Below are 12677 nucleotides of genomic sequence, written 5' to 3'. Positions count from 1 at the left end.
GCCAAGGAATAATAAAACCTTCAGAAATAGAATAAAACTGTTTAGTGGTGACTCTGGTGTTCTCTAGAAATCTTGGCATGAGCTGCTATGAAAATGCCCTTTTAGGAACAGGACCTTATCATTAAGGTAAAAAAAAAAAGTCAAGGCCAGTGAAGAGGAAGTGCTATGAGTTTGAAATTCCCAGAGAGAAACATCAGTTTGGGATAGGTCTTCAGATAGGTAGTCAAGATAGAGTCTCCTGAAAAACATGAATTCCAGCAATTCTTAGACTAGGTTGCCAAAGCAAGAAGCTAATGGAGGAGGAAAAAAAAAAAAAAGCCAAAATTCCTTCCTTCTTAAATTCGTGGATTGTGATAATGAACCTGACTTTCATTTCTGTATCCCTGTTCATTTGGAATTTAGTGCTTGACTTTCTTGTTCCTTTTGTGTCCAAATTTCTCTTTTCCTCCCTCCCTGTTCAAATCTATGAGAAGCCTGTATCCCCATTTCATTGGCACCTATTTTACTCTCCATTTCCCTTTTCTGTCTTTCATAGCTAGAAGATAACGTCTTTTATCCCATGTGTCTGATTTATTAAGTCTCCCTAGCCCTCCTGATGCAGTGGGCATAACTATGCAGTGGATATAGATACCAACAGAAATTGTAAAACTCGGTGGAGACCTTAAGCACGTTTCAAGGAGCAGTTGTCCCACTGGAATTTCTATAAGGTTGGGTAAAGGGCTACCTGGCATCATTTGCAATTACAAAATCTTAGTTGCTCTCTCCAGTCTGCTGGAGGAACACTCATCTCCTCAATGCCCACAAACAGAATCCTGTGTCCACCAGGGAATTAGAGATTAAGGTTTCTTCACCACTTCTATAGTAGGGTTGTCTGGAATTCCCTTTCAGGCTGTGGGGCCCTGATCTTGAGTTCTAAACTAGGGGTAGGAGCTGGAAGGGGAGGGGGCAGGGGGGAAACTTTCATGTAATTTAATTTTGACCCTGCCCTTTCCAGCTGCTTCTTTCAGAAAATACATCTAGAGATACAAAGTCTGCATTTGATATAATGCCTTAATCACTGGGTCCATAATTAATGTTGACTGTTTAGATTGTAAGCTCCTGGAGAGCAGTACTGCTATAGTAGGAATGTTTTAACAGTGTCATGTACAAAAGAACAAAAATAAATATTTTGATTTTGTGATTCTGTGCGTGTCTTTTTACCCAGTGATATCAGATGTGGTCTCTTCATTATGCACATAGAGTCTTGGCCATTACCATAGGTTTTTAAGAGGTCAGTCTTTAGGTAGCATGGTCCCTTTGTTTTCATATTGTTCTCCTCCTACTGTCCTTTAAATGACAAGCTAATCTATGACAGAAGATCTATGTGAACTTTTGTACAGGAGAGTCTTCATGAAGCTGCACACTCCTTGGTATACCTGAATTTAAAAGCTAACTTGGCCCTGGCCGGTTTGGCCCAGCAGTTAGAGCGTTGGGCCTGCAGTCTGGAGAGACCCAGGTTTGGTTCCTGCTAAGGGCATGTAACTTGGTTGCAGTTTGTCCCCGACCCTTGTTGGGTTGTGTGGGTGGCAACCACTCAATGTGTTCCTTTCACATCGATGTTTCTCTCTCTCTCTCCATCCCTCCCACTCTATTTGAACAAAATATCGAAAAAAATAAAATAAAATAAAAGCTAACTTGTATCATAATCCCATCCCTATATTTATACTGTCTGGCAAGAGGCCCTAAATTGGGCCCCTAGGAACTTGACTGCTGAGCCTTGAAATAAGCTCTTTAGTAATGCAGAATGCTGGTGCTATTTGCCCTTCCTACTGGCCCCCAGATGACCATCTTGTCATTCAGCACCACTTATAGTCTTTTCCATAGTGTTGTATCATGAGCATGGACTGTGGAGTCAAGTGTACCTGGGTTTGGATCCTGGCTCCACAACTTACTAGAAATGTAAACTTCAGCAAGTTCTTTTAATAATTGCTAATCCCTAAGCCTTGCCCAGCAGGTGTGGCTCAGTGGTTGAATGTTAGCCCATGCATTGAAGGGTCACTGGCTTAATTCCCGGTCAGGGCACATGCCTAGATTGTGGGCCTGATCCCCAGTGGGGAGCATGCAGGAGGCGGCCAATCGATGTTCTCTCTTATCGATGTTTCTGTCTCCCCTCTTCCTTCCTCTCTAAAATTAATAAAGAAAAAATACTAAAAAAAAAATAATAATAATAATCCCTAAGCCTTCATTTTCTTAATTATAAAAAGGCAATGATATACCTATTTGAATTAGGAGCAATATGTACAAAGCCCCAACACTAATAGGCATCCAAACCAAAGTAAGTATATATGTATTTTTATTATTTATTCCCTGTCAACTCCCACCAAAATATAATCTCTGTAAGGACAGGGATTTTACTTTTTGTCTACTTTATTCACTGCTGTATCACGAGTTCCTAGAAAATGCCTAGCACCTTGGAGGAGCTCAATAAATATTTGTTATTGTTATATGAGCTTGGAACTAAACTAGATAGAATGAATATGCAACTCAAGTTACAGTACTTACTGCAAGGAACTCACAAAATGATACTAAAAAGGTAATAATAGCAACAATGATAGTTATTAATCCAGTGCATATTACAGACCAGTCATGGGGCTAAGCTCATTTCACTATTTCAATTTCTACAGTTGTCCTTTTAGACATATTATCTCCATCATATTGACAAGAAGACAAAGGCTCACAAAATTTAAACCATTGGCTCCAGATAACAGCAAGAAAGAGACTGTGCTGGAATTTCAGCTAAAGATACTTCACAATCCATGGTTTTTAATCCTTTTAGAGAAACTGTCCAAAAACACAAAAGTAGAAAGAATCTTCTTGTGAACCCCTCTGCACCCACTACTCAGCTTTAACCAACAATAAGTCCACGGCCAACCTGGTTCCCAGAGTCCATCTTAACCCTTGCTATATGATCAAATAAGTGGAATAGAAAATGAACTCCTTATGAGCAGAAGAGCAGAACTCGACACACAGAGTGGTTAGGAAAGCCTTCATGAGGTCTGCTTTGCCTCACCAGCTGATTCCCTAGGCTTCATGTGAAGCCCCAGGAGATGGAATATTCAACCCCTGCTCTGTTCCTGTGCTCAGTATGTGTGAAGCCTGATCCAAAGGAAAACCGCATGAGATGAACTCAGTTTGCTAAGTGTATGTGCTTAGTTTGGGAAGGAAGAATTTTCCACTAAGCCTCATTACTGCCAAGGGATTTAGGGGGTCCAGAGGAACAAGTTCAGAATGGGAGATCAGATTAACACAAAATCACTCAATCTACTCTCCACAAGGACAGGGGTCTTTGTTGATTTTGTTCAGCGATGTTAGTGCCTAGAATGGCACCTGGTACATAGTGGGCACTCAATAAATACTTGCTGAATGAGTTAAATGAAAGTCAGTGACAAGGATGAACGAAGTGTTTTGTGCTTAGGGTCTTTTAATAAATATGGGAAAAATGTCACCTCTGTAGTATTTACCTTTTAGTCTGGAGGTTAACAGAGCTGCTCCACTTCATTAAGGATGTCTCATACTTTTCCAAAAATATATTTATTTTTTAAATTAAAACTCAGACAAGTTTTATTGAGTCAAATTTTCCAGAGACAAACTAGAGTTTGATTTCAGCTTAGAGTGAAAGTCAAGCATCAGTAAATTTATGCAGAAGTACTTCTCTCTGCAGGAGGTAAAACATTCTGCTTGACTACAAGCACTCAATTCCCTAAACCTTGTTTGTACTTCTGCCATCATTTTACACCATTCCTGGGCTCTGGCAAGCAAGATAATCCACCTCTAAAATTCAAAACTTCCAAATTGAGATGAACGACTGTTGGGCTTGGCTTGAGGCTTATAACCAATTCGATCATTAATCATCTGTTCCCGGTTCTTGGGATCAGCACTGAGCCCTATGGCACCTTCTCCATCACTGCCTCCTACAACATCCACATCTTCCTTTTGTTTCTTACGGGTCTGAAAGTATAAAAGTTTTAGGATTAAGACAATATTCTTTCCATTAGCAAACATTTATTTGGCACCCACCGTGTACTTGGCATAGGGTAAAGGATAGAGATAGGGTCTATAGAACAATAAACTGAAATCCTAGGTTTGGCTAGTTCGGAATACAAGGTGGGTACAGCAGTCTCCCCTTACCCTCGGTTTTGCTTTTTGAGGTTTCAGTTACCCATGGTCAACCAAGGTCCAAAAACATTAAATGTGAAATCCCAGAAATAATTTATTAGTTTTAAAATGCATGCTGAGCCTCGCTGGTGTGGCTCAGTAGCTGAGCATCAACCCATGCCCCAAGAAGTCGCTGGTTAGATTCCCAATCAGGGCACATGCCCAGGCTGCAGGCCAATCCCCAGTGGGGGGCGTGCAGGAGGCAGCCAATCGATGTTCTCTCTCATCGATGTTTCTGTCTCCCTCGCCCTTCCTCTCTCTCTAAAATAAATAAAGAAAAAATTTTATTTAAAAATAAAATGCATGCTGAGCCGGCCAGTGTGGCTCAGTGGTAGAGCATCGACCCATGCACGAAGAGGTTGCTAGTTCGATTCCCGGTCAGGGCACATGCCCAGGTTGTGGGCCAAATACCCAGTGGGGGACAGGCAGGAGGCAGCCAATGGATGTTCTCTCTCATTGATGTTTCTATCTATCTCTCTCCCTTCCTCTCTAAAAAATCAATAAAGGAAGAAAATTAAAATGCATGCTGATCTAGAACATGAATAATCCCTTTGTCCAGCATCTCCACCCTGTAAATGCTACCTGCCGTTGGTCACTTAATAGCTGTCTCAATTACCAGAAGGACTACTGCAGTATCTCCATGCACATGTTCAAGTCACCCTTATAGTGATCTAACGCTATGTCACATTGCCTACGTCATTCCCCTCACCTCATCTCATCATGTAGTCACTGCATCATTTCACATCATCATCATAAGAGTGAGTACAATACAATAAGGTATTTTGAGAGACCACATTCACATAACTTTTACTACAGTATATTGCTGTAATTGTCCTACTTTATTATTAGTTATCGTTGTCAATCTCTTACTGTGCCTAATTTAGAAATTAAACTTTATCACAGGCATGTATATATAGGAAAAAACATGTACATATAGGATTCAGTACTATTCCCGGTTTCAGACATCCAGTGGGGTTCTTGGAACATATACCCTGCAGATAAGGGAGGACTACTGTATAATGATAAAAGATATAACCCAGCCCTGGCCAGTTTGGCTCAGCAGTTAGGGCGTCAGCCTGCGGACCAAAGAGTCGTGGGTTTGATTCCGGTCAAGGACACGTTACCTCGGTTGCAGTTTGGTTGGTCCCCAGCTCTGTTCGGGGTCGTGCAGGAGGCAGCCAATAGATGTCTCTCTCTCGCATTGATGTTTCTCTCTCTCTCCTGCCACCGCCCTCCATCCCTCCCACTCTATCTGAAGATAAATGGAAAAAAATGTCCTCAGGTAAGGAATTGAGAAAGATTAAAAAAAAAAAAAAAGATATAACGCATACCCTCCAGGATATCACACTCTACTGAGGAAACAGGTGACTAGATGATGACAACGTAGGGTAATCTAAACTATGACAGAGGAAAGCCCACACTGCCAAAGACACCAAGAAGAGGTGAGGAGTGAGGAGCGAAGGTTCAGAGCAGGAAGTTGCAATTATAAAGATCAGAGCTGTCAGAAAAGGGGGAGAAAAGGGTGTTTCAGTAAATGTATTATTCAAGAATATAGATGGAAAAATAAAGTGACTGGTAAAATAACCACCAGAAACGAACAGTTTGACTGACATCATAAGGTTAAATATAACACAGAAATAGAAGATTTTGTGCCATCTTATCAAAAGATTTGGGGTTTCATTTTATTTTCTGAGGAAAGGTTTGGTTCTTAAATCACAAGTGACTGCAGAATTCACAAAATCTATGTCTCAATTTGACCATATGAAAAAAGAAATCCCTTAACTACCACTACATAACCAAGAAAACAGATGATGACTTGCTTTGAGAGAATGAACACATTTTATCTAGACTTCCTTACCAGAAGAATGGCTCGACTACTCTAATCACTGGAATTGCTCCCATACCTCCCCACTTACTGCTGAACCTCTTTTTTTTTTTTAATTGTCACTCGAGGACATTTTTTTTTGCATTTATCTTCAGATAGAGTGAGAGGGATAGAGGGGGGAAGAGAGAGAGACATCGATGTGAGAGAGACACATCGACTGGTCACCACCCACACGACTCCAACCAGGGCCAGGGACAAACTGCAACCAAGGTAGATGCCCCTAATGGGAACTGAACCCAGGGCTTTCTCGTCTGCAGGCTGATGCTCTAACCGCTGGGCCAAACTGGCCAGGGCTAGTTTTTTCTTTTTAAAAAAATATTTTTTCTTTATTGATTTGAGAGAGGGAGGGAGAAATAGAAACATTGATTGGCCGCCTCCTACATGCCCCCAACTGAGGATTGGGCCCACAACCCAGGCATGTGCCCTGACCAGGAATTGAACTGGCAACCTCTTGGTCAACGCTCAACCACTAAGCCACACAGGCCAGGTGAGAATTTATTCTTATATTATTATTTATTAATTATTGTATTATTTTCCGTACGAATAACTGTAAGCCTACTTTTGCCCACCCTATACCTATATGATTTCCCTGAGTTACTCTCTAGTCTCCACTCCCATTAAGAAACATTAGAAAGTTCTCCCTAAATAACTTCATGACCACAGCTCTACAAAACAAAGGATGCTATCATTTTATAAGTCATGAGAAACTCTGAGACTATCCAAATGGGATGAATTCATTTAAAGAGCTTCCCACCTCAAACAATTGCTGACTATTTCAGAATTCAGAGTCATCAAAATGTAATCAAACTAATTTCAGTAACAAATGAAATACCAGTTTTCTTCTGGTTTCACTTTGGTTCAAGACAAAACTATCCTCCCCACCTAAGTTGCTCTAAAACAGGTCAAAGCCACTAGGTACTGCCTTTAGCAGAAAGACTAACTCAGCAGTGAGCTGACACTGCAGAGTCAAAGTTCAGAAAACTAGCACTTTATAGCTTAGAGAAACTAAAGCCTCTGGGATGAGGAAGAGGGAAAAGAAATCCAAGCTATCCATCCATCTTAATAAGAATTATAAACAGGCTGGGAGCTGAGCCCCCTGTGGTAACAGATCAGAGAAGGGCAAAGTCAGAAAAAGTATTTGAGAACAAACACACTGATGATTAGAATAACTACCACACCATTATCACCCCTAACACAATTACCAATACTACCTTAATGTAATCTAGTACCCAGAAAATAAATTTTTAGGTGTTAAAAAAAAAGAAGCATATGCCCAGCTGGTGTGGTTCAATGGACTGAGTGTCCTCCAATAGAATGAGAGGTCCCAGTTCGGTTTCTGGTCAGGGCATAAGCCCAGGTTGTGAGCTCAATCCCCAGTAGGGGGTGTGCAGGAGGTGGCCAATGTTTCTCTCTCACATCGATGTTTCTATTTCTCTCTCCCTTCCTCTCTCTCTAAAAAAACCACTAAAAAATACATAGTAAAGCCATCATGTTCATGGATATGTACAAGATGTGATGTTTTTGCCCTGGCCACTGTGGCTCAGTGGTTGGAGCGCTGGGGTTTGGTGTGCAGGTTTGATTTCCAGTCACAGGCATGGACCTGAGCTGCAGGTTCGATCCCTGGCCCCGGTTGGGGTGCATGTGGGAGGCAACCAATCAATGTGTGTCTCTCATATTGATGTTTCTCTATCTCTGCCCCACCCCCCTTCCCTTCCGCTCTCTCTAAAAAAATCAATGGAAAAAATATCCTTGGGTGAAGATTAACAAAAAAAATGATGCGATGTTTTCTGCCATACAGTACAGAATACCTACTAGGGCAGTAAATGAAAACAGACTTATATTGAGCACTTCCATTGGGTCTAGATACATATACTCATTCCTGCCTTCTAGGAGCACATAGCCCAGCAGAGGGATACAGAAAAACAGATAATTATGACAGTGATAGTAACTAAGAGAGAGGTCAGCACAGGAGAAAGAGGTTGAACCTAACCCAGCTTGGGTAGGCAGTCAAGAAAGACTTCTGGAAGGAGATAAGTCAAAAGATGAGTAGGAGTTAGCTTGGCAGAGAAAGGCAAAGGGCATTTCAGGTAATGGAAACAGTGTGCATAGGCACTGAGAGTAAAGTTAAAGATAACTCAGCAGTGAGAGATAAAGCCGAGATGAGCAAGGGCACTATATACCAGCCTAAGGAATTTGGACTTTATTCTGATGGCCACTGAAGAATTTAAGTCATTAGTGCACATCTAATACTATGGGGTAAGGCTACACTTAAAAATACATTTTGAGACCTGGCCGGTTTCGCTCAGCGGTAGAGCGTCGCCCGCAGACCAATTGAGTCTTGGGTTTGACTCCGGCCAAGGGCACATGCCTCGGTTGCAGTTTGTCCCCAGCCCTGGTCGGGGTAGTGTGGGAGGCAACCAGTCTATGTGTCCTTCTCACATCGATGTTTCTCTCTCTCTCCCTCTCCCTCCCTCCCACTCTATCTGAAGATAAATAGAAAAATATCCTCAGGTGAGGATTTAAAAAACACACACACACACACACACACATTGAACTCCAACTATGTACTAGATCCTGAGAACTCAACAGTGAAAAAGACAGACATGATTTCTACAATCAAGGTTCCTAATGTAAATACTTTTATGATAAACAAATCATTGTAAATTATAACAAATGTTACAAAATCAAGGAATAAAGTGCTCTGGGAGACCCTAATGAGATGGAACCAGCATGGATAGAATGACACACCTAAGTTGGACAGGGTCAGAAGAAGCTTCACAGACTAAGGAAAGTGACATTCAAACAGAGATGTGCAGAAAGGGGTGCACTCAAGAGGGGGAAATAATATATGCAAAGGCCACGAGTGATAAATAGTTATGCATGTTCAAGGAAATGAACGAAAGCAAATGTGTCTGGGGTACAGAGGGCAAGGCAACACGTGGCAGGAAGTGAAACCTGAGAGGGGCCAGAACATATATAATCTTATAGGCCATAAGGAATTGAGATTTTATTTTCAGTGCAGCAAACCACTGAAGAGTTTTAAGCAATGGAATGACATGATCTTAACATTTTTTAAGATTATTCCAGATACCTGATGGAGAATGGATTGAAGAGACAAAAATGGAAGCAGAAAGACCACCTGGGATGCTACTGAAAGTATATAGAAAGAGATGATGGCTATTTGGACTAGAGTTGTGACAGTAGAGATGAAAAAGTATAGATAGGTTCTAGAAATATTCTAGAGGTAAATGAAAGGGTTTATGGACAGATTGCATATAAAAGGTGAGGGAAAGGGAGAACTCAAGAGTAACTTCTAGGGTTCTGGCTTGAGCAAATGCACAGATACTGAGATGGGGAACACAGAGGTGAAACTGGCTTGAGGAAGAAATCACGAGTTTTTGTTTTAACATGTTAAGTGTAGTGGGATGAATAATGAACCCCAAAGCTATCAGGCCCTAACCCCAGGAATCTGTAAATGTTGTCTTATATGGAAAAAGGATATCTGCAGAAGTGATTAAATTAAGGATCTTAAGATGAGGGCATTATCGTGGATTATCTGAGTAGGCCCTACGTGCTATCACATGTATCCTTTTAAGAGGACAAAGACATTTCACAGACAGAAGAGGAGAAAGCAGTGTGATCATGGAAGCAGAGATATGAATGATGCAGTCACAGGTCAAGCAATGCCAGTGACCACCAGAAACTGGAAGAGTCAGGAACAGATTCTCCCCTAGAGCCTCTGGGGGGAGCGTGGTCCTGCTGACACATTGATTTCGCCCAGTGAGACGAATTTCCGATTTCTGGCCTCCAGAACTGTGAAAAAATAAATTTCTGTTGCCTTAAATCACAAGTTTGTGGTTATTTGTTACAGCAGCCACAGGAAACTAATACATTAAATTGGAGATGCCTGTAAAGCATCCAAATAAGCTGTTGATATGAGAGTCTAGAGTTCAAAAGTTAAGAGTTATGTTTCAAATATTTCTAAGGGTTTGAAAGTTGTACTCTTACCTCCAAGTCCTTTCGAATGCTTTCAAACTCTTCAATGTCGTCAAGCTTCAGCTCCAGGCGGGTTGGTTTTCGTCTCAACATACTGAAATCAACACTAAAGGCCAGACCCAGTGAACTATTAGCTGTTAAAAAATGCAGAGAGGAGGAAAAATTGAAGGGGATAAATCTCAGCTGCCAATATAAGATCAATTTGTAAGCATACATGCTTATAGCATGTATGAATGGTGGTGGAAAAGACTCATCTGGACTCATATGTAGACTTCTAACTCTTTAGGTATCTGAACATTACTTTTATTACATGATGGAGATCCACAACTCTGTAATTCCAAAAAACTCTTTCTTCATGAACTTAAAATAGCAAGCTGCCTATAAAAGAGAATTCTAGGCAACACTCACTTTAATCTCATGCTCCAATCACATTCAAAGACATTTTCTAGCTAAGAGAATAATGTTAAAATATCACATCTTATTCCAGTAGCATTGGTGGGAGAGTATACAAGCCACTACATTTGATCAACTCTACATGAGAATTGTGAGTGATCTGTGATCACTCATGAATACTAAAATCAGTTTACTAAATCTCTTGAAAACTCCCTCTAACTCACCAATTCACAGGGTTATCCTCAGGATCTAAAAAGATCCTAAATAGATCACTCATCAAACAAACAATTCTTGTGTTCCAGCTGCAGAGTTAAAAGGCACAGTCGCAATCTGTGGAGAAAACAAACACATAAACAGAAAACTGCATAATGTACTAAAAATGTTGATGAGGATAATGCAATGGCATCACACAGGCCCACACCACTCTGGGTTAAGTGTGAAGTGGACAAGGAACATGGAGGACTTCCTGGAGGAGATGATTGACTTGTGAAAGGCAGACAGAGAAGGATTAAGGGCATTCTAGGCAGAGAGAACAAGGACACAAAGGGGCTCAAGTCAAAACCAAGGTAATGCTATGTTAACAAAATATTTTGGAGAAAAATAAGACTCCCCACAGAGTTTAAAATCTATTGATGGCATCATCTTTCTCTTTTGCACAGCATCCAGTAGTGCATATCTATAATAATCAGGCAGTAAATGTTTTGTTGAATAAACCAGAGATCCAAATAAAGTGAAATAAATGTTCCTTCAGCACTGGGCTATGCTTTTCCATTCTCATTCTTTACACTTTTATTTTGACACAAAATCTCTGTGATGCTGGCAAAATTACCTCTATTTTACAGATGAAGTCAAAGCTGTTCAGTTTGATTAATAAATGTAAGCCTCCGTAAAAATTATACATAGATTACATGGTGAGGATTAAATGAGAATGAGTAAGTGAACGCTCCTTTATTTATAGATATAAACTATTATTACAAGTGTCTAGGATGTCGCTAGGGACTGTGAAGTATACAAAAGAAGAAATGGTTCCTTCTCCCTCTCATGAAAGTTGGGATAGAGGTGATATTATCAACACAAAATACTAGCATGTCACATTTCCAATTACTTTGTACTAAATCAGATACTACCTTGATTCTAATGTAGATAAATGGTAGAGGAAGCCAAAGCTCCGGAAGAAGTACAAGAAAAACAGCGTTTTGCATTTTCACTTTTCTGCAAACTGCGAAAATCTTGCCACTAGGGAGCAGTATAGGGTAATGGGTAAAAGCGCTGCTCCGGAGGGAAAAGGGCAGAGAGTAGAGGTTCTAATACCATCCACTGCTTATCTTGAACAATAAGCTTCATCTTTCACTAGATCTTAATTTCCACACCGGCACTGTTATCGTATGGACTGAGTGACGTATTGCAGACTACATTCCTGGAATATAGCTTATTTAGTAAACTCTCAATAAATAACAGCCATTATTATTGTAACTGTCCTTGTGGCGGGGGTGGGAAACACCAACATTTTGAGCATCTCTACCCCCGACGAGGGGAAAAAAAACCATCTCTTTCTTATCTCTCATGCCCCAGCTCCCAGCGGGACACATGACCATGCAGCGTTGTTTGCATGTACCTGACGCCTCACATCCATCATCTCACTCTGAATCTGATACAAAGACCTGGCTGAAGACAACAACAAAAGTAGGCCCGTGGCTCCTCCGCCGGGTTTTCTTTTCACTTTGGCGCCAGAGGGCTCTTCGAGCTTAATTTCTGGCTGCTGCCCAATTTCACCCAGCTCAAAGGGAGCCCCTAGGAGAGAACTTCCAGATAGGGAGGACAGCTCGCCTGTTGCAGCTCCAAAGGAACATTCACCGGTCCTGGGCAAGGGTTTCCATGGCAACATGCCCCCCTCCCCCAATACAGGAGGACCCAGGGAGCCGGGAGGAACGGCCCCGGAAGCCCTCGATTTGCTCCGGAGTTCAGCCCGAAGCCGCGCGACTCACCTCTTTCCAGCCTGCTCAGCCCCTTCCCGGAACCCCAGCGCCCACCAAGAATCTTCTGCTAAGCCAGCTGGACTACACTTCCCAGACTGCCCGGAGACTGTCTCCTCGCAGAACCTCGACCTTCGCGCACATCTCTCGAAGGCTCTAAGTGTCACACCTCGAGTCGTAGCCACAATCTTCCCTTCTTTCCGACTACGATTCCCATCGTGCTCCACGCAGCCCCG

At 41.6% G+C, this 12677-nt stretch overlaps 1 protein-coding gene across 1 annotated transcript; it reads right to left on the bottom strand.

The window, feature by feature from the left end:
* Positions 1-3554: 3554 nt before the first annotated feature.
* On the bottom strand, positions 3555-12661 carry CDC26 (cell division cycle 26). Its single transcript, XM_036261297.1, has 4 exons — positions 12454-12661; positions 10693-10798; positions 10088-10209; positions 3555-3987 (listed from the first exon to the last, which is right to left on the bottom strand). Exons 3-4 carry the CDS (start codon positions 10166-10168, stop codon positions 3811-3813), a joined length of 258 nt encoding a protein of 85 aa, XP_036117190.1. The 5' UTR covers positions 10169-10209; positions 10693-10798; positions 12454-12661; the 3' UTR covers positions 3555-3810.
* Between the last annotated feature and the right edge of the window lie 16 nt (positions 12662-12677).

Source organism: Molossus molossus, unplaced genomic scaffold (genome assembly GCF_014108415.1).
Source record: "Molossus molossus isolate mMolMol1 unplaced genomic scaffold, mMolMol1.p scaffold_m16_p_14, whole genome shotgun sequence".
Classification (NCBI taxonomy): Eukaryota; Metazoa; Chordata; class Mammalia; order Chiroptera; family Molossidae; genus Molossus; species Molossus molossus.
Note: the sequence above shows the minus strand (reverse complement) of the source record. Positions and strands in the feature narration are given on the sequence as shown.